General features: G+C 46.8%; 1 protein-coding gene across 2 annotated transcripts in view; it reads left to right on the top strand.

Annotated features, from left to right (window-relative positions):
* The window catches only part of NPHP1 (nephrocystin 1), a 708,547-nt gene that overhangs the window by 139,766 nt on the left and 544,036 nt on the right, over positions 1 to 24,745 (top strand). For both annotated transcript variants that reach the window (XM_085612188.1, XM_085612187.1), the window contains exon 5: positions 13,462 to 13,720. In XM_085612188.1, coding sequence (XP_085468314.1) covers positions 13,462 to 13,720 — 259 coding nt within the window. The remainder of the gene's footprint in view (positions 1 to 13,461; positions 13,721 to 24,745) is intronic.

Here is a 24,745-nt window from a genome sequence, read left to right as displayed (position 1 = left end):
AAGCTGAACACTGGATCAGGGAATTTTTAGATGGGGATGCCTGTGAAAAACAGGTGTATGTATGCATGGTCACTTGTGGGATCAGTGAGAAGGAGGCATGGAGATTTGAACTTGAGAATGACTAAACCTTGCAGAAGGTAATTGGAAGGTTAATAGGGTATTGGAAAACCAAAGACTGCTGTGATGAAGAGATGAAGAGTTATTAAAATGTGAAGGATGAAATTTCCCTTATAGATGGGTTAGTCATGAGAGGGAGTAGATAGATAGGTAATCTCTTTATGCGGTTAAATAAATAACCTTAAAAGATAAAAGACACATAACAACACATAAATCATACAAATCCATTCACATATAGTTAAAATACATTATGCACAGTACTTGAAGCATAAATAGTAAAGCAAGTACAATTGCTACTTGTACAGTTAAGAAATGGATCCAATGTACATATAATGTAGGGGCAACCAATAAAATACAGAGGATTAAGGCCAGGCCCCTCGGATCTTGATGACACTGTTTAAAAAATGGCCAATATTACACAGGTACGAATTTCCCATAACATGGAGAGGAACAACATCGATGGCCTTAATTGTTGAAACTGAGTCTCTCTCAGAATGGGAACCAAAAATCCTTTCCTGGGAAGAGTGTATAAACTACAGAACATCACTACATGTGTGATAGACTGAGCTGACGTTTTATCACCCTCACATGGGCCTAAAGAACCGTCTGCAATCCAATCTTTGCGAAAACTGATTAGTGGGAGGAAAGAATTCAACCTAAACTTTGATCTTAGCTGGTGATGGTAAACGTTATTGACCCAGGTCAGGTATGGTTCAGTATAATTAACTATTTTTGTCAGACTGTAAACCCAAACAGCTGATTTACACATTTCATGGCCCCCCCTGGGAACAGAAATATGAGATAAAAAATCTGTTTGACCCACAAATAATCAGTCTTAACAATTTCTTTAGGATTCGTAAAAAGGATGGGACGGCGCAAAGCTGTCAATGCAGACTTAATATAACTCAGCCAGGGAATTGCTTTAGAGTTGGCCAAAGAAAGATAATCCCTAATTATGAACCTATTAAGGATTAGCTCACTCTTATGCCATATCGAGAGCCAACATAGTAAAGGCCTGAGTTTAACAGTACCTGAGATGTATCTGAGGTCAAGTTTTTCATGCCCTGCAAATCTTGATGAACTTTGAGGGACCCTGTGGTCAGTATCCTTCCTTAGCCGCCCCACCTCTCTTTCTAGACAAGCAAATCAGTCCTCAGGCGAAGGTAGGAAATTCTTCTTTTATTCCCAATTTTCTTTCTTGTTTAGAATAATATGTATGTATGTGAATAACAAATGATATTAACAGAAAAATCTGGCTGCCTTGGAAGAGTGTCTAGGTTTCTTAAAACAAAGCAACCTTTTCAGGCTTTCTCCTGTGTTCCTGGGTTTTCACGTTATCGCTGAGATACCCCTTGAAAAAAAGGTAGAAAAGTACATCTGGTCAGGCTTGTTTTATCTAAAGGGCAAGGCTTTTGCTCCCTTCACCACACCTGTGCTGTGCATGCGTGACATTCATTAGTGAAGGGTGTGAGCAGTGTTTATGCTTATTTGAGTGCAGTGCGCATTCCTGCCCACCAACTTTTAAAAGAAAAGAACTGCCCGTTCAGCACTTGCCTGAAGCCATGACCTTCCTGTGGTGTGGTATGGAGAGTTCCAGCGTCCAGTTTCCTGGTTGGACCACTGGACTCACTCACATTGCTCCTAGAGCTGTCCTCCCATCCTGTAGGCTTTGTCGGAGTTTGGGATGGCGCAGGGGATCCAGTCTTCTCCTCCGGTCTTTCTCCCCCTCTCATAGTCCTTCCTTCTTTGGTCGGATCGTCAGTTTCCTCTCCCTGTCCATTTCGACTCTCTCCTATGGCCTCCTTGTTTCCAGCTGGAATCTCCATCATTGACGTTGTGCCGTCATCCTGGACTCCACCCCTTAATTTCCAGCTGTAGTATTCCGGAGTTCCTAGGATCTACTAGAACAGGATATGAACATCCTGTGTGGAAAGATGTGGCGCCATATTGGAGGTACCGGGATCTGCCTCTGGCTGATTACAGACCCCCAACAACCTCCTTAAAAATATATTTTCCTCTAACTGAAGGGGGCCACAGATATCACTGCCGTAATAGGTAGCGGAAACACACTTAGCTTTATAGAGATAAATCAATGCTTTTACGCGTTTCCTGCCCACCCTTAAACTAACATCCAGAACCGCTCCACACAGTCTGGCTAAGGTAAGCCTTTCAATCGTAAAGAGTTACCCAAGAAGACTTGTTGTCGAACAGAATACCCAGATAATTAAAGTTGTCGACTTGAGTGATCTTAGCCTTAAGGCAGAAATGACTCTAGGTTTTAGTAGACTTAACTCCTGCAGCCATCACAAAAGATTTCGATGTTTTCATGGAGAGGTCCAACCCCTCCATAAACTCAACATAAGAATCTAAGAGCCGTTGAAGGCCTAAATCTGTCCTTGTCATAAGGACAGCATTGTCTGCATATAAGAGGAATAGTAACACCCGAGTACCCACATGAGGGGTCCTTGTGCTTAGAACAATGCAGCCTCTAGACCATTGATATAGATGGTGAATAGAAAGGGGGATAAAATGCACCCCTGCCTCACACCTCTTGTGATGGGGAATCTTTTAGTGCAGGTGGTATTCTCCCGAATCTAACAGAGACAGACATGTCCATGTGGATGTCTGTCAGGAAAGAGACCAAGACTTACTCCACCCCTAAGGACAGCAACATTGACCACAGCTGTGAGTGGTTCACACGATCAAACGTTGAAGAGAGATCCCTGTTTATTGGACAGCATTTCATGGCTATTTTTAGGCCACCATGAGCTTTAGAGTATACCTCATTAAATCACAGAGGTCTAGTAGAAGCAGAGAGGCCTAAACCAGGTACAGTAAGGGCGAGCCTTACCCCGGCACTAAGTGCAAAAAAGGTGGTAAGAATGTCCTTAGGATAAGGTCAGGATTAAGACAGCGTTCTACCTCTCGACTTAACTGCCTGAAAAGGGTGACATAGTTGCCCTGGAATAATTTTAGTCCACCTCAGGCATCTACCCTGACCCGTGGGATTCAAATGCTGCAGGCTAGAGGTCGATTGGGAGGGCGCTGACTCTGATATTTTAGAACTTGCGTAAGAGGGTTATGGTCACTCCACCCTTTCCATTTAAACTGGTAAGTGTCAATTAGTATTTAATTTATTGTATTTTTTTTGTATCTTTATATTTTTTTAGATTAATGTTTTTAGTAAGCAATATTTTACATTTGTATATTTAGTTGTATTAATAAATATAAATAATTATTTTTAAAAATTTACCAGCGTGATATTCGTTTTTTAGGGATAAGGGTGGAGAGATTTTTTAAATATGTATATTGTAAAATAATAATATAATTAATAATTGGGAAAATATGGAAATGTATAAATTAAAGTTTTTTAAATTGTTCTTATTTTAATATTTAGCAAACTTATTTTCATTAAGATATATTTTATGTTATAAGAAAATATTTGAGAAAGTTTAAAAATAATACACAATGTTTCATAAAAATAATATTTAGAAACATTTTTTAATTACAAACTTATACTTTTATAATTTGTTTACTTTTTTCAACATTGTACAATTTTTTAAATATTGTTTTGAAGTTGTCATTTTGTTTTTAAAAATATGAAATTATTTTTGATTTCAGGATGATTTTGAAATCATAGTATACTTGTTACTTTGTTTTTTTAGTTTTGAAAAGGTTGAAAAAGAATTTTATAAATATTTTAGTTAATATTAATAAAATGATTTTTTTCAATTTTATTAATTTAGTTTGTATATATTGGTTTGTAGTTTAGGTTAGTTTGTTTTCTGAAAAAATGATATTTGTTATGTTATTGGTCACTTATTAAGCGAACGTACACCAATAAGGTCTCTTGGTGCTGAGGTAGAGAGAGGCTGCTGCTGCCAGAATTATTCATATGCATGTTTAAACAGCCAAGTTTTCAGTTTTTGGCCCATTTGCGATCGGTAGAAAGCCATTTCCGATGCATCAAACCTAAATGCATTCGCAAAATAGGTAATCGCAATTTTTGCGATTACCTATTTTGCGAATGTATTTAGGGAATTGCAACATGCGATTCCCTAAATGCAATGCATGAAGCATTTTCAAAATGCAACTTTGCATTATGGAATCGTGAATCACCATCAACTTCAAGTTGATGGTCATTTGCAAATCCTTAGTAAAATGCACAAAATTGCATTTTTCAAAGTGCCATGTGGCACATACACATGCCCTTAGGGCATGTGTGTGCGCCACATATGCACACTTACCTTTTTGGGGGGTTCATCAGGAGAGCCTTAGGCCCCCTAGCACCCTTGCAATTGCATTCGCAATTTGCGATTACCTATTTGGTAATCGCAAATTGCGAATGCTTTCCCATCATTCCTATGTGCCTCTAGGCCCATAGTAATGAAGGAAATGCATTCCCTAATAGCGAATCGCAATTTGCGATTCACTATTAGGGAATGTGTAGGAATCGCTATTCATTTTGCGATTCCTATGTGCATAAGGAATTGCTACTCCTAAATAGCGATTCCTTAAAAATCGCTATTAAGGAATCGCAATTCCTTATCTTGATGCATGTGCCCCATGGTGCTGAATTGTGGAAGATAGGGATGCAGGGCTTTTGCCATGGAGAGATTTAAAGATTAGCCAGCCTATTTTAAAAATGGGCTTCTCAGCTACCAGAAGCCAATGCAGTTTTTTCCTCGGGGTTTGATGTGGCAATATCTGAGCTGCTGAAAGGCCAGCCTGGCTGCCTGACTTTGTATTATCTGCAATCTGTGAGCAAGGCCAGAAGAGAGTCCCATATAAAGAGCAGTGGCATAATCGGTGCAGGGCATTTTTAAAGCGATTATAATTTGAATAAATGTTCGAAGGTGAAGTACCTTCTTATTTTCCAGAGGTGCTGGAAAAAGGATGTGGTCACTGCGCCTATCTGAGGTTTCATAGATAAATCTTCATCTAGGGGTAGCCTAGACTTTTCACCACTTTTTGGGAGCATTTTTCTAAGGAATCTTAGCAGGCCAAAGAAAGTACCGTCACCTTCTTAGCCGTTATTTAATCAAATAGCAGATTTTCTCATGATATTTATGTGGCTGAAATATTGTGAATAAATATCAAACAGGATTCACTCAGGCTTTCTTTGAGATACTGCTCAGGTGTTGGCCCCCATGAATACAAAGCTATCTCCTTCTCAGCATGAGAGGTTATCTAGCATAGTGAATATTCATATCCTATACACGTATTAGACAACCTTTAATGGTACGGACATTTTGAACAAATTGTGTTTGTGCCAAAAAGGAAAGTATTAGGTAAGCAACATATTGGTTTTCATTCTCAATGTCAAATTTCAAAAGTAGAAATCCAAGATCTTGATAAAACTGTATCATGAAATGTGATAAAAAACATCTGTAAAAGGCTTTTTTCTTTACACATACACCAGATCAAAACATCCAATTCATTGATAATGTGATAGTCTCCTCCTTGTTTCTTTAACAAGAGACGCTGTAGGCACAGAGTTGTTATTTACAGTTATAGAAAGAATGGTTAGGGAGCCTGTCTTCTTCAAATTCAGTGTATCAACATCAAGAGTCTACAGTCGGGTTCGATGGTTATCACAGCATTGACTCCTGTAGCGGGCATTCACCAGGCATGCCCTTTCACACTGGCGGTCTTCTTTGCAGCTATAAGCTTCATAGTACACAGCCTGCGACATAGCAAGAGCAACAGGAGGCATGGTTGCATCTAAAACTGGAGAAAGTCTTCTGGTACATTTGAGAATTTATACTTCATTCTAAAGGACCTCTTCGTTTTCATGAATATAGAACCAGCTATTGTAAACAAATGTCTAGCAATAAACATTTGCATACACTTCCTGTTTTCTTGATGGAAAAGTAACTCTTTCACTTCCATTGCTCTTACCAAATTATCTCATTGCAGTGATGCTTTATTTCATTTTTGTTTTAAATTAAAAACTTAATTAGATGCTTCTTCATGTAAATCTGCCTCCACTAGGCTTTCCTCTCCATATCCTTTGCAATTCAGTCTTCACTAAGAGTAGGGTTACCGGATCCATCAAAAGTCTAGTTGCTCTCCCAAATGCACTTGGTAAGTTTGAGACTACCTGCATATAGCAATCCCTTATATTGAATGAAAGTTCATAAAATTGTAATTAGAGCCTGATCTTGTTCAAAACATTCAAAATGCCTGGGTCATCAAAGTTAAATAAAGGGCTGCCCTATTATCTTGAGCCTTTTGCTTTGCTCAACACAACTTGACATCTCTCCCGAAAGCACAAAACCTTACTTTCACATATCCTACAACATTCATTTGGACTTCCTTCCAGTGACAAAACTATCCTTCTTTCCTCAGGAAACCATTAAACCTCCCCTTTTAAGAAACCTCGATTAAATAAGCATGCCTTTTCTGATCTAACCATTTCTTGATATTTTACGTTTTCAGTGCATCTCATGTGTATTTACCGATTATATGGTTTTGAAGGTTTTCTTTTTTTTAAAGTGCTGTTTTACTTATGTGGCATAGAAGTGCTATATAAAACAGTTACAATTAATAATTCATGGGAATAGCAGGAATCTCTTTATGGTTTAAGTATGTTTATTAATATTTCACAGGCTACAAGCAAGGTTATATGAATAACAGTCATCCAACACCGTAATGAAATACCGTAGCGAAAGTCCAGTAACAGTGTTGTCCGAACCGCAGGTGCAAGGTGATTAGAAACTTCCACCCCACTGAAAACCCCAAACCCTAAAACCAAAAGGAAACCCCCTCCCCCTCGTCCTTCCCTCCGCCATCCCAAGCCCCTACTGCTCCCATCAGCCGCCCTCCCCCGGGACCTTTGTGATGCGTAGCAGCCGGAGATGTCGGGGTCAGGTGACCTCTACAAACTCAGTAGCCAAAAGTGATAAAAAGGGCTGCTACAATTCTCCATATCGGTCCCCTTCCCCAGCTAGTATCAGTGCCAATTTCTCCATACCCAACACGTACCACAACCGATTTAGCCAGCCGGTGAAGTCGGGGGTCTGGGTGGTGCGCCAATGTATGAGAATGTTTTGTATCGCCGACCCTAGGGCAATGGCCATCAATCTGCCCCTGCGAGAACGCAGTGGGTAGGTCAGAGGGTTCGGGAGACCCAGCAGTACATAGGCTGGAAAACGCGGAATCTCGGTCTCGAAGTGTTTATCCACTTCGTCCAGCACCTGGGTCCAGTAGGCTTGGATATGTGTACAGTCCCATAGTAAATGGACCAAGGTTCCCACTTGGCCACAGCCCCTCCAACACGTCACCTCACAAGAGTGGTCCATCGCGTGCAGGCGCTCAGGGGTATAGTACCAGTATGTTACAATCTTTGTAAGTGTCTCCGTTAACCCCATATGATATGCAGAATGTCTGGCCCTCCCATTCCTCATGACTCAGGGTTCTGCCCAATTCCCTCTCCCACCGTTCTCTGCCAGGATTGTGTGAGTGCTTATGTTTGAGCTGCAGTAGCTTATAGAGATCAGAGATGAGATTCTTGTCCGAGGTGCGCGTAATGAGCCACCGTTCATACGCGGAGAAGCGTCTATTGGCCCCAGAGCGAACCTGCGGCTGCAGCGCCCAGTGCCTTACCTGCAGATATCGTAGCCTCTCCGCCTCCGGCAGCCCAAATTCGCTCCGCATCTGGGGAAACAAGTGTACCCCCTCCGCCCCATAGATATGATACAAAAATCGACAGCCCGCCGCCCTCCAGCTCGCGAAGGCAGTGTCATCCATCCCCGGAGTAAATTCAGGGTTTCCAGTCAGCGGCGTGAGAGGTGACGGGAAAGTCGTGAGCTCATGGGTAAGATTAGTGGCATCCCACACTTCCAGGGGGACACCTGTGATATAGGAGGCATACAGATTCGGGGGCCTGTGGGCCCTACGCAGGAAGGGGATCTCTTGCAGGTGCCTCGCCGCCACCGCCTGGTCTTGAAACAGCCAGTGTTTCTCGGATTCCCATTTGCTCCATTCCACCAGGTATCTCAACTGAGCAGCCTGAAAATAAAGTCCAAGATCGGGAAACCCGAGGCCTCCAGACTCCGGCGCCAATGAAACCAATGCGCGACGCATTCGTGGCTTCCGACCATTCCAGATAAACCGGGCCAGGTCGGCTTGCATTTTCGGAATCCACCCGACAGGTGGTCGGAGGGGCAGAGTGCGGAAAAGGTAGAGGATTTGCGGGAGAATGGTCATCTTGACCGCCGCAACCCTGCCCAACCAGGAGAGGGGATAGTGCCGCCACCGATCGAGCTCTCGCCGGACTTTGTCGCGGAGTGATGAATAATTAGCGTGAATCACCTGAGGAAGTGAGGGGGCCAGCTGAATCCCCAGATACGGTATGGTATCTGACGCCCAACGAATGGGGATCAGGGTCTGCAAAGACTCCCGGGTGGGACACGACAACGAGAGGTCCAGGGCCAGGGATTTCTCAGCATTCACCTTGAATCCGGCCGCTCGCGTGAAAGCCCTCAAATCCGCCCAACAGTGAAGACGCCGGTTCCGCCAGCGAGATTAGCACATCATCTGCGTATAAGCTAATCGTGTGTACAAAGCCCCCAAACTTTATTCCCGTAATCCCCGGGTTCGCAGGAATCTCTTTAATGGATGACCTGCGTTTGCCCACCTTGCTCTGTTCTCTTTGAAACTTTGAGGCACAAAGTATTAAACACTGGCAATATGTCTTCAAAAACATGCACCTCAAATGAACTCTGTCATTCATATTTCAGACCCTTCTCTATCTAAATATGTTAAAGTATTTATGAATTCTAGCTCAATAATGTTGTAATATGGGCATAAAAGCACAAAAGATGGACTAACGAGGGCATGGGAGACAAGAGCTAGAATCACAAATCCAGTTAGCGCCCTAAAAATACATGGGTGAAATTGGGTATTCATAAATCTCACCTTTATTAAAGAATTTCTCAAAAAGTAAAGAATTAGCGATGGGTACGGTAGTAGTGGTGGGTACTTTCCCTAATGTAAAGTAAACTAAGAACTTTATTAATCTGTCGAAACCAAGAGTGTGAAAAGTCAAATTGAACAACAATGATTTGTAACTATGAATATATCTGATATATATTTCTAGCTGCAGGTTCCTTACCTTAGAATATTTCCTAGGTGTCAAACTGGATCTGGAAACGTTTTGAGCAGCACTTCTATGCACCAGTAGGTGGCACCGTTCAACTCTGCGCCAAAAGTTATGTGCGCGGTGTCTATATAGGTGCCTCACCAGCTTGCTGATATCAGTTCTTTTCTTTCCGTGGCAGTCAGCGCAGATCCAGAGAGAGCTACCTCCAGTCATTTTTCAACTTACTATGTCTCCCAGTGTGCTAGGGATCTCCTTCAAGAAGGTTTAAGCCACAGACATGTCTGGTGCTTGGAGCCAAACCACAACTCCAAGACCTGTGATGATTCCAGCGCCATGAATCCGAAGGCGTTGAGGAAGCGCTCACTGATTCTCCTTCTTGCCTGATGCCAGTCACCTCCATGAACCTCCAGGTCCCGGTCACGGGCCTGTTCACGGAGTCTGTCCAGGCTCTCATAATCTTAGGGTAAGTCCTACAAAAAAAAATCTACAATGTTGAAGCGTTCTTCGCTATGCCGATGCAAGTCATCGCATGAGATGCTTGAATGTCTAGGCACCGCTCGCACACGGAGCCTGCTCCACTCCGCACCTCCCTGAGTTTTGTGGAGCCTTAGCGACCCCCATCCAACTGTGTACATGTTATGAGGCCATTCACCTCATTTTGTGGCGGGCCTTCGGGCCCCTGTGTTCGGCGTGTGCACCCACTGAATTTTCGCTGGCTCCAGGGTTGTATCGAGAATGGCTCTGCCCTCGATACCTTGACCTTCCCTGGAGCTGGTTCCAGCTGGTTCCTGGCACCACCGACCCCATTATCATAAACAACTTTGAAACGGAGTCGGACCGGCGTCGAGCAATGGGGTTTCCGGCGCCGGCCCTTACCGTACCTTCTGAATCGGAGCCCATGCCTCATTTTTTTGAGAGGCCTGGGGAGAAGTATGATTGATGTGGATCTGAGGGTCCCTGTGGCTAAAACCCCCTGGTGGACTCCGACAACAGCTGGTCTGAGGAACGGGAGGATGTCAGTAGTCTGGAAACCTCAAAAGACACTGACTTGGTCTCTTCTTCTAGTGGGGCTTGGGAGGAAGGGACCTCCTGCACTATAGTGGTGCGAAGGGCGGCTGAGGTTGTGGTCCTTCAGCTGCCCTCGGTGGCAGTCAGAATGAATGTTTTGACAGAGGTGCTTCAACTGGGAGTCACTCTCTCAGAACCCCTTCACCCCTTTAATGAAGCCCTTACTGTTATCCTGCTCTGGACTGGGGCTAAACCCTGCACATGGGCGCCTATGCCCAAGACCATTGCCCACCACCATTATCCCGCTCCAGGGTACCCAGCTTGCCACACTCAGCACCTTACCCTGGATAGCATGGTTATCAAGGCATCCACCTTCAAGGTTATCCCTGGCGCTTTCACTAGCACACCACTAGCTAGGGAATCCAAGAGGATGGACACCTTTGGAAAGAGGATGGTCTTTTCCGCCAGCCTAGCACTGCGGTCAGTGAACACCTTGTGCCTCTTGGGCGGATACACATGGTTTGGGATTCGCCTGCACAAGTGCTGCATTTGGTCTTTGAGGTGGCCTCAGCCATGCTGTCACAGAGATGCAGCAAAGTTCACTATTCACTGAGGACTGGACACTACCGACTTACTAGACAGAGCGATTGCGTCCTCATGAGCACTTAGACACCCTGCCCGGCTGAGATCCACTGGCTTTTCAGGGAATGTCTAGGCTTCCCTCATGGACATGCCCTTCAATGGCACCCGCCTGTTTGGCAATAAGGCAGATTCAACGCTAGAGCGCTTTAAGGACAGCCAGGCTACTGCCAGGTCCTTGTGCCTCTCCAAGGCCCCCTGCCAACCCCACTCTACCTTCTACCCCTTTCATGACTACGGTAGGGGCTACCAGCTGTGTACATTCCCGTCCAGCCACCAAGTCCAACAGGCTCCCCAGTCCTTTTTTGGGCGTGGTTCCCACAAACCCTGTGGGACAACCAGCCAAAGGTCGACCCAATCCGTTACCCCCCTGGCAGCCACAGCTTCAAAGCCCTTTTAATTTGTCGTTATAACATCACGGCAATCCGGTTGGTATCAGGATTTGCCATCACCTGCCCCACTGGCAGTCCTTAACATTGGAAAAGTGGGTACATTAGATCGTTCAGCGGGGTTCTCCATCCCCTTTCTGGAGCCTCCGCCACCCAGGGCACAATCTTCCTACCAGCTGATGAAAGACCACCTCTCCCTGCTGTGTCAGGATGTACAGGCTCTTTTGGCCAAAAGAACCATTGAGAGGGTGCCTGCATCTGAAGAAGGTTGTAGATGCTATTCCTGCTACTTCTTTTTTGCTCCCCAAAAAGGACTACCATATTTTAGACCTGCACCCTCTAAAATTCCTCCTGAAGAAGGAGAAGTTCAAGATGCTCATGTTGGCTCAGGTTCTGCCTACAGTCGCCCCCGAGACTGGATGGTAGCCCTGAATTTCAGGATGCCTACTCCACATCCCCATCCTGCCTGTCCACAGGTGTTTCATGAAATACTGTAACAATAAATATTACAAATTGGTGGAGAGTCCCCCCCAAAAAATGCAATAACACTTTGATTTTTTTCTTGAACATAATACAATATTAATTTCATTAGTTCTTGATTTTTATTTTGCAAGTTCATATCTTTACATGCGCAACATTACTTCCAAAATTCAGTGTTGCTTATTTAAATGTGATTGATGTAGTACAGCCAAAAATCTTCAAATTTCAATACAGTCGTTTTTCATTCATTTCAAGTGTAATGACTGGGTTCTTTGATGTAGTATATCCTTTATGCATTTTGTGGCTCGAAAGTGAGCTGCCGCTTCTTCAGGGCTAAGAATTAATATTTGCAAAATAATTAGAAGCACACTTTAACTGATAAAATCAAAAAAAAAGCAAAATTTCAAAAATATTTCAATATTCTCAAATTTATGTACATTTATTTACTTACTATTTAAATGAAACAGATCAGAAAAGCAAAGAAGATTGAACAACAAAGGCGTCATTTCAAATAACCAGTGACTTAATTACCATTTAGCTAAGGGACTCCTCTATTTTGTCTTTAATTTACAAAGTGTTATTATGTTTTTCTGCCTCGCCCTTCCAAAGAAGAGGAGATACTCCACGGCCCGGACTCAAAGAGAGCATTATCGTTCTACATTGGTCGTTCCAGAGACTTCCTGGTGAACTATCAACTTTTCATAGGGTACTCCGGGGTGCAAAAATGAAAGGCCATTCAGAAATGGACCATCTCACAATGGATTGTGCTCTGTATTAAAAGGTGCTGCACGTTGGTCAAGAAGCAACCCCCTTATGGCTTGTGTACTCATTCTACCAGAGCCATGGCTGCCTCCACAGTGCTGGCTCGTGGAGTTCTCGTCCTAGACTTCTGTCAGGCTGCAACATGGGTATCTCTGCACATGTTTACTTGGCACATTTGCCTGGACAGGTAGGTCCATCGTGATGGACACTTTGCCCGCTTGGTCCTGCAGAACTTCTTGGTCTAGTCTGTTTGCAGACCCACCTCTAGGGAGATATTGCTTTGGTATCTGTTCTAAGGTAAGGAACGTGCAGCAAGACATTTCTATCAGATAAACAAGTTACTTACCTTTGGTAACACCTTATCTGGTAGAGACTTTATCTAGCTGCAGAATCCTTTAGGCCCTCCAAACCTCCACACTCTGCGAATGAATTTCTCTACGCTCTACGCTTCTGGTATAAAAAGGTTGTGAAAAATAATTGTGCTCTGGGTGCACCTATATAGGCGCTGTGTGCGTCACTTCTGACGCGGACAGTGCCGCTGATGCAGAGCAAAACTATGCCATCTACCCTACTTGCACTAGCAGAGGTACTGCTTGACAAGTTTCTGGATCCAGTCTCATGCCTGGGGAGTATTCTAAGGTAAGGAATCTGCAGATAGATTGTCTACCAGATGAGGCGTTACAAAGGTAGGCAATTTGTTCTTCCTTCCATATTAACACAGACAACTAAAATCATAGTACTTCATGCGTTTCACATTCATAAATAGTGGCCGCACCTTCTGTGAATTAAATTCTTGCTTTACATTTGTTATTTTTATTTATGTGGAGTAAAGTATATAAGACTTATGGCTTCTTTGATGTGTAATTGAATATCTTTGATAGTATTCTTTTTACAATATTATATATTTGTTGAATTGTTTCAAAACATGCAACTTTGTGATCGGCTTGCGTTTCTGGATAGAGATAAAAAATCTAATGCAGCAAAGGAAGAAGGAGAAAGGGAGGAGGATGATGAGGAGGAGGGAGTGACAGAAGAGGAAGAGGATGAAGAGGAGGAAGATGAGACTGAAAATGAGGAGGAGGAAGAAGATGAAGTGGATGATGAAGATGATGATGATGAAGATGATGATGAGGCAGAGGATGAAGAGCAAGCCAATGTGAAAGAGTACACTGCTGTAGGTGATTTTCATGCCCAACAAGAAGAGGATCTCACAGTTAAGGTAAGTGTACAACTTAAATTGTTCTTACTCTGTAAAAGGAACATTTTCTTCCATTTAATGCCTTTAACAGACTTACAAGCAATTTTTTGTATTCATATTTGAGAAGCTTTGAATCATCTGCATTTTGTATGTAGCCGTACGGCTCTGTAGCCCTCTAGTCTTTGAAGCTTTGTTGTTTACTTCATGTACTAGGTGACAACTTTATGTCCTGCCCTTGGATGTCATATCAGATTCTTTCTGTATATGATTGCCATGAGAATTGTGTGTCAGCGAATTCAGCCCTTTTGATTTTGAAAACAGCATTCTTCAGAAGAAGAGAACCCTTTTCTCAGAAAATGTTCTAACTTTGCTATCATGGAAACATTCAAGAAAGGGCTTCAATATAACTGACAAAACTGCAAGTTTTTCAGCCCTGATGCTTTCAGTCCAATTAAAAACTTGAATCCAATACTCTTGTTCAGTCTGCAGGATTCTGATTTTAGTGAAGTTAACATCTGAAAGAAACACGTTAGTTAGATTCCTCACCTTAGAATATCCCCAGGCGTCAGACTGGATCCAGAAAGATTTTTTTTAGCAATACCCCTTGCACGTCTCTAGGCGTCGTCTGCGGCTCCACGTCTGCCGTTGGCATCGTGCGCCGGAATGACGTCGTCGGAGTACTTAGACGCCGCCCTCGCGCGCTGACGTCAGTTCTTCTTTTTTCCGCGCCAGTAAGCGCCGATCCGGTAAGAGCTTACCCCTAGTCATTTTTGGACTAACTTTTTGACTCTTTTTGGTCTATCGACTCGACTCTGGTGCCGGTAGGATGCCTGGTTTTAAGGCCTGTGGCGCCTGTCATCGCCTGATGTCGGTGATGGATCACCACCTCCGGTGCCTTTACTGCCTGGGGGCCGACCATGACGTGGAGTCGTGCCCCGACTGTCAGGCCTTGACATCGAAAGCTAGGCGGGAGCGGTCCCGTAAGCTTCTCGAGCTTCGGCGCTCTCTGTCCCAGTCCAGGAGGAGGTCCAAGGACCGATCGCGGAGCCACAGCCATCGCTCGTCGAAGCTCTCCAAGAAGTCCAAGAGATGACATTGCTCTTTGGACTCCCCTCGCCAGTCGCGCGACTCGGCCGAGGGTCAGGGTAGTCCCACTCCCGCGGCTCCGTTGGAGCTGCGTCCGTCCCCATACCCGCCGGTCCCTGGGACTGACGCGACTCCGGTGGAGGTCAGTGCCTTCCTCTCGGCCATGAGGGGCCTGGCTCCGCCGTCGACGCCTGCCGGCGCGCCTTCGGGCCCCGCGGACTCAACTGGGCGACCTCGAGTGCCGGCGGCTCCGGCCCCGGCGCCGTCGACGGCTCCGGCCCGACGCCGCAGGTCCCCGAGGGATCCAGGCCTGGATCTCGGTCGGCGCCGGTCGACCTCACGACGCCTCCTCCGCCAGCGCCGACACCGGTTCCACCTCCCCGGTTTAGCCCCGGTCCGGGCCCGATGCCGGCACCGACTGGTGAGCCCTTCATCTACTGCCCGGCTCCGATCGTTCCTCCTGTTTACCGGTAATCTGATGACGAGGGCGACTGGGAGGGGTATGATGACCCTATGGCCGCTCAGTCCCAACTTTCTCAGGACTGGGCAGAGGAATTGGGGGATGTCAGCGGTCTGGATACCTCCCCGGATGCTGGTTTCATCTCTCCTCCGACTGTGGCCTCGGAGGAGGGTGCAGCCTTCTCAGTGGTGCTGCGCAAGGCGGCCGAAGCCCTAGGGCTGGAGTTGCCTGCTGTGGCCGTGAGGACTAACGTCCTCACTGAGGTCCTTCAACCGACAGCAAGCTCCACTGAGCCTCTGCTGCAGTTTAATGATGCCCTCATTGACGTTCTGCAGGGCACTTGGTCTAAGCCCTCCACAGTCCCTCCTGTGGACCGGAACGTTGCCCGGCGCCACCGCCACCGCCCTGCTCCGGGCGACCCCAGTTTCCTCTCCCAACACCCCACCCCCGAGAGTCTGGTTATCCAGGCCTCAACCTCCCAATCCTCCTTCCCGTCCGCTCCTCCGGATCGGGAATCCGAGAGGTTGGAGCAGTTTGGCAAGAAACTGTTCTCGTCCCTGAGTTTGGGACTGCGGTCTTTAAATACCGCTTGCCTGTTGGACCGTTATTCCCACTCTCTGTGGGATGCGGTGGAGGACGTGCTGCCCTTGTGTCCGGTGGAGGCCCGGACACGACTCGCTCAAGCTCTTGCTGACGGTCGAGATGCAGCGCGGCATGCCATACGGTGTGGACTTGACACCACGGACTCGCTGGGTCGGGCGATTTCCACCACGGTGGCGCTTCGGCGTCACGCCTGGCTGAGGTCCACGTCATTTTCGGGGGATGTCCAGAGTTCCCTCATGGACATGCCTTTTGATGGCACTCGCCTTTTTGGTGAGAAGGCGGACAGTGCGCTGCCTCGATTCAAGGACTCCCGGGCCACGGCCAAGTCCTTGGATCTTTCGGCCCCGCGGCTGCAAACTTCCGCCTTTCGTGGCCAAGGAAGGGGCGCCTCCTCACGTCCGCCCAGCCACCGGCCGCAGAACCAACCTGCACGCGGTCGTGGACGTGGATTCCGCCGAGGCGGTACTGGAGGTCAACGTGCCGGTCAGTCCACATCCACCCCGGCAGCATCCGCCCCTAGCCCTCCTAGTCCGAGCTTTCAGGCCCATTCCACGCCGCCATCACCTGCTCCACTGGCGCTCCATCACTTCGGACAGGTGGGTGCTGCAAATCGTCCGAAGGGGCTACTCCCTCCCCTTCGAGACGACCCCTCCAGCCATGCCACCGCTGAACCACCGTATGTCGGGGGATCATTTGCATCTTCTACGAGAGGAAGTTTCGGCCCTCTTGGCCAAAGAGACTGTCGAGCGCGTTCCTGGTCCAGAAGTAGGTCGTGGTTGTTATTCCCACTACTTTCTGGTTCCCAAGAAGGGCAAAGGGGGCCTACGCCCGATCTTGAACCTCAGGAGCGTCAACACCTTCCTCCGGAAGGACCGGTTCAAGATGCTCACTTTAGCTCAGGTTCTGGCTGCCCTAGACCCTAGAGACTGGAGGTAGCGTTGGACTTGCAGGACGCTTATTTCCACATCCCCGTCCTGCCGGCCCACCGGCGTTACCTGTGGTTCACGGTGGGTCAGGAGCACTTTCAGTTCACCGTGCTCCCCTTCGGCCTCACCAGTGCCCCTCGGGTGTTCACGAAAGTGATGGCGGTGGTCGCAGCTCATCTGCGCCGATCAGGGGTTCCAGTCTTCCCCTATCTCGACAACTGGCTGTTGGAAGGCGGGCCCAGCAAGTCGTCTCCCACCTCCAGACTACGGCCGACCTGCTGCACTCGCTGGGGTTCTCCATCAATGTGCCGAAGTCGCACCTGAGTCCCTCCCAGAAGCTTCTTTTCATCGGAGCGGTTCTCGTTTCGGCGCAGTTCCGGGTCTATCCGCCAGAACAGCGGGTCCGGGACATTCAGGCCCTGATTTCCATCTTCCGGCCTTTGTCCTGAGTTTCAGTCAGGTTGGTGCTTCGGCTTCTGGGGCTGATGGCCTCCTGCATCCTGTTGGTACCTCACGCCAGGTGGTGGATGCGGGCTCTGCAGTGGGACCTGAAGTTTCAGTGGGCCCAGCATCGCGGCAACCTGTCCGCCCATGTCCTGATCTCGGAGGGCACTGCGAACCAGCTGCAGTGGTGGCTCACGAATCGTGATTGGGTCAGCGGCAGATCCCTCTCCCTACCCCAACTGGAGCATGTCGTAGTGACGGATGCGTCCCTCCTGGGATGGGGGGGCCATATGGGAGAGGCGGAGATCAGAGGACTCTGGTCTCCGGCGGAAACTCGGCTCCATATCAACCTATTGGAGCTGAGGGCGATCCGACTTGCACTGAAAGCCTTCCTTCCCTCTGTCCGGGGAAGTGTCGTGCAGGTGTTCACGGACAACACCACCGCCATGTGGTATTGCAACAAACAAGGCGGGGTGGGGTCGTGGACCCTTTGTCAGGAGGCTCTGCGCCTCTGGACGTGGCTGGAACATCAGGGCATCACCCTGGTGGTTCAACATCTGGCGGGCTCTCTGAACGCCAGAGCAGACGAACTCAGCCGCCGGTGCATGATGGATCACGAATGGCGTCTGAACTCGGACGTGGCGCAAGGTCTCTTTCTGCAGTGGGGAGAGCCTTGGTTAGATCTATTCGCCACCGAAGAGAACGCGCAATGTCAGATGTTCTGCGCGTTGGAATTTCCAAGGCGGCACTCGCTCGGAGACGCTTTTCGTCGTGAGTGGAGTTGCGGTCTGTTGTACGCCTTTCCGCCTATACCACTTCTGCCTAGAGTGCTGAAGAAGATCAGGCGTGACCGGGCCCAAGTCATCTTGGTGGCTCCGGATTGGGCACGAAGGTACTGGTATCCCGAGCTACTCAGTATGTCCATCGATCCTCCGATACGACTGCCTCTTCAGGAGGACCTTCTGTCGCAGCAACAGTGGACGGTCCTCCACCCGAACCTGTCCAGACTCCACCTCCATGCGTGGAGATTGAGCGGCGACAGTTGATGCCATTTGACTTGCCTCCTGAAGTCTGTGATGTCATTCTGGCAGCCAGGCGTCCCTCCACAAAGACGGTATACGCCTGCCGGTGGAACAAATTTGTGACATGGTGCACAGCAAAGGCTGTGGATCCCCTTTCTGCCACTCTTTTTGAGGTTCTCCTCTTTCTTCTTTTTTTGGCCCAGCAGGGCTCTGCTGTGGGCACCTTGAAGGGTTATCTTGCTGCAATCTCTGCTTTCTTGAGGCTTCCTGATCAGCCTTCTCTTTTCAAGTCCCCTGTTGTCTCCCGTTTTCTCAAGGGCATTACTCATATGTTCCCTCCTGTTCCCTTCGTAATGCCTCAGTGGGACTTGAACCTTGTTCTTACTTTTTTGATATGCGCTCCCTTTGTGCCCCTTCACAACTGTCCACTTCGTCTCCTGACTCTGAAAACTGCCTTCCTGGTGGCTATCACCTCCGCTAGGCGGGTGAGTGAGCTCCTGGCTCTGTCAGCTAAGCCTCCCTTCCTTTCGGTTCATCCGGATAAGGTTGTCCTACGGACCCGTCCTTCTTTCCTTCCTAAAGTCGTGACTCCCTTTCACATCGGGCAATCTGTCACGCTGTCCACCTTCTTTCCGCCTCCGCATCCTTCAAAAGATGAAGAGAGGCTCCACCGTCTGGGCCCAAAACGTGCGCTGTCATTTTATTTGGCCCGCACAAGCCAGTTCCGGGTGGACGACCAACTTTTTGTTGGATATGTAGGTGCGAAGAAGGGTAAAGCTGTGCACAAGCGGACCATCTCGCGGTGGGTCGTGTTGTGTATTAAACTCTTCTATTCTTTGGCGAAAAAGGTCCCTCCTGTTGGGCTGCGAGCCCATTCCACCCGGGCCACAGCGGCGACGACTGCCCTGGGACGGGGAGTCCCCTTGCAGGACATCTGTCAGGCGGCGACGTGGGCTTCACTGCACACGTTCGCCAGGCACTATTGCCTGGACAGCCAAGTCCGGAGAGATGGCCACTTTGGCTGTTCTGTTCTCCAGGACTTTCTGGTGTGATCTTGGTTCGCAGACCCACCACCGGGGTTGGTATTGCTGGGGTATCTATTCTAAGGTGAGGAATCTAACTAACGTGTTTCTTTCAGATGAACAAGTTACTTACCTTCGGTAACGATGTATCTGTAAGAAACATAGTTAGTTAGATTCCTCACCGACCCACCCAGCCTCCCCGTTCTGCGAACCGACATCTAGGGTTAAGGTTCTCCCTTTCAGGGCCCTAGATTTTTTGGCACCAGTGTCGGTCTCTTGCATGGCTCAGCGTCCCTGGCGCGGAATGCTATGTACAAGAACTGACATCAGCGCGCGAGGGCGGCGTCTAAGTACTCCGACGACGTCATTCCGGCGCACGACGCCAACGACGGACGCGGAGCCGCAGATGACGCCTAGCGACGCGCAATAGGTATTGCTACAAAAATCTTTACGGATCCAGTCTGACGCTTGGGGATATTCTAAGGTGAGGAATCTAACTAACTAATGTTTCTTACAGATACATCGTTACCAAAGGTAAGTAACTTGTTCATTTAATAGACAGTCACGTATAATGCTGTTTTAGAGATATTGTACACAAATTAATCAAAGGAATATAACCTTGAAATACCCTCATACATAAGGCATTTAGGGCCTGATTACGATGTTGATCGGAGTTGCCTCCGACCGATACTGTGGTGGATTGGGAACCGATGGACCGGAGGTCAGCTGTTTTGACCGCCTAATTTGGATGCTTCCGCACACACCATGCAGTCGGAAACATCCATTATTCAATGGGCGCTTGTGCGGCGGGCGGAAACCGTCCACAGCACAAGCTCCCATTGAAAAGTGGAAGTTTCTAAACATCCCTGCACTGTGTGACAGGCACTGTGAGGTGCAGGGGGGTTGAGGGGGGCACCTATGGTTCACAACCGTAGGCCTCGGAGGTATGCAGGCCCTGCTAGGGGCCTCCAAAGTCGTTTTCTGCCAGCCTTTTCATTTCAGAAAGGCCGACATGGAAAGCCTGTTGGAAACCAACATCATAATCCCGACGTCAGAAACGAGGTCTGTAAGGGATTATGAGGCCTTTCTGACCGACCAACTGGCTCCTTGAGCCAGTTGTAAGCATGTCAGGTTGACTGGCGAGTTTACAGTCTCACCGCCGACATTGTAATTCAACGGTCGGAATATAAACCTACCATGTCAGTCGGTAAGTCTCCGACAAGTGATCGGAAGCTTACCAACCGACATGGCAATCTAGTCAGAAATCATTCTTTATCTTGTAAAAAAACATTAGAGCTAAACATGTTCTTTATTTCATGCAATAATGTGCTTTATTCATCTCTAAGCAGAGAGATCAGATCCATGGGAAGATTTCTAAGCCCGCTAGTCAGATATGAGTAGAGAGCACATTTAAAGACCTTAGCAGAGAGGAAAATAAAGGAGTTCCACAATAATTCCTCTGCCCAGACGTTCTGCCTCCAAACTTTAATCTGACCTTCAACACACATGACTTTGTTGGCTAGGGTGAATGAAATTATGCCCTCTTTATCCATTTTTCCCGATTAATTTGGTCTCTGAGTCGAGGTTGTTGATTATCCATACTTGGTTGGGGTTCGTTGGTCCAGTTACAGTGATTACCCCATCATTGACATTCTCCCTTTCATTGTTGAGAAAGTTGCCATCATAAAAGAACACCACTTGCATCAAGGTAACAACCAGAAATCACAAGAACCCCAGCAACTAGCAGGTGACTAAAAAGTATAGAAATGTATAGAAACAAGTCTTTTTTCATCTCTACCTCAGATGATACCTGTACGGTCCCCTTGTGTAGAATAATTCAGGTGAGATATTTGTGTGGGCACAAAGTCACACACAATTTCTGTAAATTACACATTATGCGATTATGATTGAGTATTCTTTTTCTGTCGAGTATGCACTTAGGCAAATAAAGTGCCATGAGCTACCAGCAAATGGCATTTTGCTACAAAACGTAACTTTGTGAAGTGCTGACTTTTATATTTGTCATCAAATAAACAGTGCATATTAACAGTGATTTGCCACAATTTTGTGATCAGCAAAGTATATTACATAATTGATTATGCAGACTAAATTCCCTCGTAAAGTCCACACATATTTGGTGTTCTGGACTCCAGACATTTAGGGCAGCATTTCCATTGTTATTTTTCCCGGATGTTTGTGTGGGTGTTCAAAGAGACCAAATAGGTACATGTGTTTAAACAATGTATTTTTGGGGAAAAAACTATAACACAGTGGTGCGCAGACAGCATGGCAGTGAAAGAACTAATGCAGAAGAAAGATGTGAAACTGAAACAATACTTCAATGGTACAATGATTTTGAAATCTGACCTTCGCAATAGGGTTGCGGGGATTGTATCGATCAGAACCCTGCTTTTAATAGAATTAACTTGTGAGGTTCTTTTACTTGGACACTATTAGATAGCATGGCGATCCTAAGACTAGCCGGAGTTTCCTAGACAAGAGTCACTATGAGAAGAAACTGGAATGCTTCACTGTGTGGTGCTGACAAACCATTTACAATTGTATCCATTGCTATCCATTTCAAACATCGGGCCTGATATAGATCTTGGCAGATGGGTTATTCACAACAGTGACGTATATCCCGTCCGCCGAAATATAAATCACATTATATCCTGTGGGATTTATATTTTGGCAGTTGGGATATCTGTCACCATTGTGACGGAGTAACCCGTCCACCAAGATTTAAATCAGGCCCTTAGCCTTACTTGCTATCTTCTGCTAACATGGATCGTTCAAATTATTTGATTCAAAGTACACCTGGCAGATAAAACCAGCTAAAAATACAATGTGGACTTGGGTATTCATTAACAGAGAGATGAAACAAGAATTTTATTAATGTACTTCTAGAAGCCATTGGTACTTAGCCAATCGTCGATATAGCCAACTCTTTCCTGGGATATCCTAGGAACTGAATGTTTTCCACACAGAGCTGATGGGTTCATTATTCAATCTAGCCCATGTGTCATTGTGGCCAAAGGTTTTTCTCATATGAAGAGACATTCCTGGTGTTGATGATAATCTATTCTTGTTTGCAGCACTAACAGATTGATATGCTATCTGGATTTGTAATCCAGTATGGCACACTTATCTGTACGCCTATACAATTAAAGCACCTGCGATTATTCCTCTTTTTAAATATGCTCACTTGCTTATGCATTTTTTTTAAATATATTTTTTTATTAAGTTTTGGTACAGAGCAATCTCAGTGCACAGTGTGACATCATAACCAAGCATGTATCTCGTATTAACGACAATTAGGTGGAAACAATAAACAAAACACATACATATCCGCAACATATAAATAAGTCTTGATGATGGTATACTCGCGTAACAAACTGAATCTGTATACTCATTCCCTCCAGGCAGCACTAGAGAGTTAAATTGTTACCTAAAACACACCAGCCGAAAAAGGATAACAAAGGTTAAGTCAGTTAACAAGAGTAGGGTCGGTGTTATCTAGCTGAGAGACACTAGAACCATTCACGTCAGTTTCTTTAGTAGAAAGATACGTTGTGTAGAGCCCCCAAAAGTTCTTTGAGCGATTCCGGGGGGGAAGCAGTTCGCTAAAGTTTTCGGTTTGCGTACTGCAGTACTGCATATCGTGCGACCACTGTGCAATGGTAGGTGTAGGGCCTCTAGACCAACTAATCGCTACCCTACGCTTTGCCATGAGTAAACCCATGTCGACCAGTCTCCGTATTGCCTTGGGCATGTGTTTAGAATATCCCAAAAGGCCCAGTGCAGGGTCCAGAGGCAGTGTTGAGTCCGTTATTTTCCCCAATTCACTGAAAACCAATTCCCAAAATTGTTGTACCCCCGGGCAAGACCAAGCTCGATGCAAGAAGTGAGCGGGCTGTGCCCTGCACCTTTCACAAGCCAGGCTGTCCCTCGACCCATACCTATGTAACCTCTGGCGTGTAGTAGACTCTATTTAAATACTTAAAATAAATCAGCCTATGTCTGCCGTTTAGGGAAATACGTTGAGTGCTAGCACAACAGTAACCCCACATGGGGTCGTCTATGTTTCGCGGTAAATCCTGCTGCCAGGCCAGGCTGGCTTCAGTAAAGTGATTAGCCCTATATGACATTGACAACTTATATATGTTCGAGATTATCTTGCGGGCAGACTTAGCCTTGATAGTGTAGGACAATTCCAACATCTCAGGGGGTTCTTTTAGGTCTTCTCCCAATATGTCACGCAATGCATGCCGCGTTCTATGGAACTGAAACCGCTGTAGCAGGGTATTAGTGGCAAGCAAGTCTAATTCCTCCCATACTTTAACCACACCATTATGAAATAAATCCCGAGCTGTCTGGATTTTCAATTAGCTCAGCGCACTCCTCGGTCTCTGCATGGGGGCAGCCAACGAGTCCATTCGATCGGCATGGCCGGGGAGTACAGAAGAGCCCCTGCCTTTAATTGCAATAAATGATGCCAGGCGTGGCAGGTCGCATTAATGGAATCAAGTATCCCTTTTCTACGATCAGCAGGTTCAAATATCATGGCCGGCAGTGGGAGCGGGTCAGCAATAATCATTTCTATGCGGAGATGCGGGACTTCTGGTGAGCCATGCATCCAATAATAAGTCTGAGCACTTGGCGCCACCCTATAATATAAATTTAAATCTGGTGCGCCCAACCCTCCCAAGTGATATGGTAAAGTGAGTATCTGCCATTTAACCCTCGCCTGCTTACCCGCCCAGGCCAATTTTATCAACAATGTGGTGATTCTAGGAACGAGGCAAAACTATGGGGATATTTGTGAAAAGAAACAAAGAGCGGGGTAGCACCACCATTTTCATGATAGAAATCCTGCCTAGCAAAGATATGGGCAACCTTATCCAGGTTTCAATGTCATCTTCAAGTCTGCTGACAGCAGTGCCATACTTTTCCCTAAATACCGTCTCCAAGTCAGTATGTATCTGAGTACCCAAATAACGTATTGCATCCGTTGACCATTGTAACGGATATTCCGGCTCAAAGGGTGTCATGTTCGGTGTGAGTGGGAAAACAATGGACTTAGGCCAGTTGACCTGCAGCCCCGACAGTGCCCCGATGTGCACCACCTCCCGTAGGACTGAGGAGAGATTATTTTCCGGGTCACGGACATATAATAACCTGTTGTCCGCATAGGTGGACACTATGAGTTCATATTTCGGGAATCGAAGACCTTTGTGGGAGTGATACCCTCTCAGCGCACACGCCAGGGGTTCAGCAACCAAAGCAACCAAAGCATATAATACAGGAGACAGCGGGCAACCCTGTCTCGTCCCTCTGGTACTGGTAATAGGGTACATCGCCAAATTGCCTATTTTAATTCTAGCGGAGGGCGCGTTGTATAGCACACCTATCAATTGGAGGAAGACTGGGCCCACTCCCATTCTAGTCAACACATGGCGCAGGAAGGGCCATTCGACGGGGTC

Source organism: Triturus cristatus, chromosome 6 (genome assembly GCF_964204655.1).
Source record: "Triturus cristatus chromosome 6, aTriCri1.1, whole genome shotgun sequence".
In the NCBI taxonomy this organism is placed as follows: Eukaryota; Metazoa; Chordata; class Amphibia; order Caudata; family Salamandridae; genus Triturus; species Triturus cristatus.
This window is presented reverse-complemented; position numbering and strand designations above follow the sequence as displayed.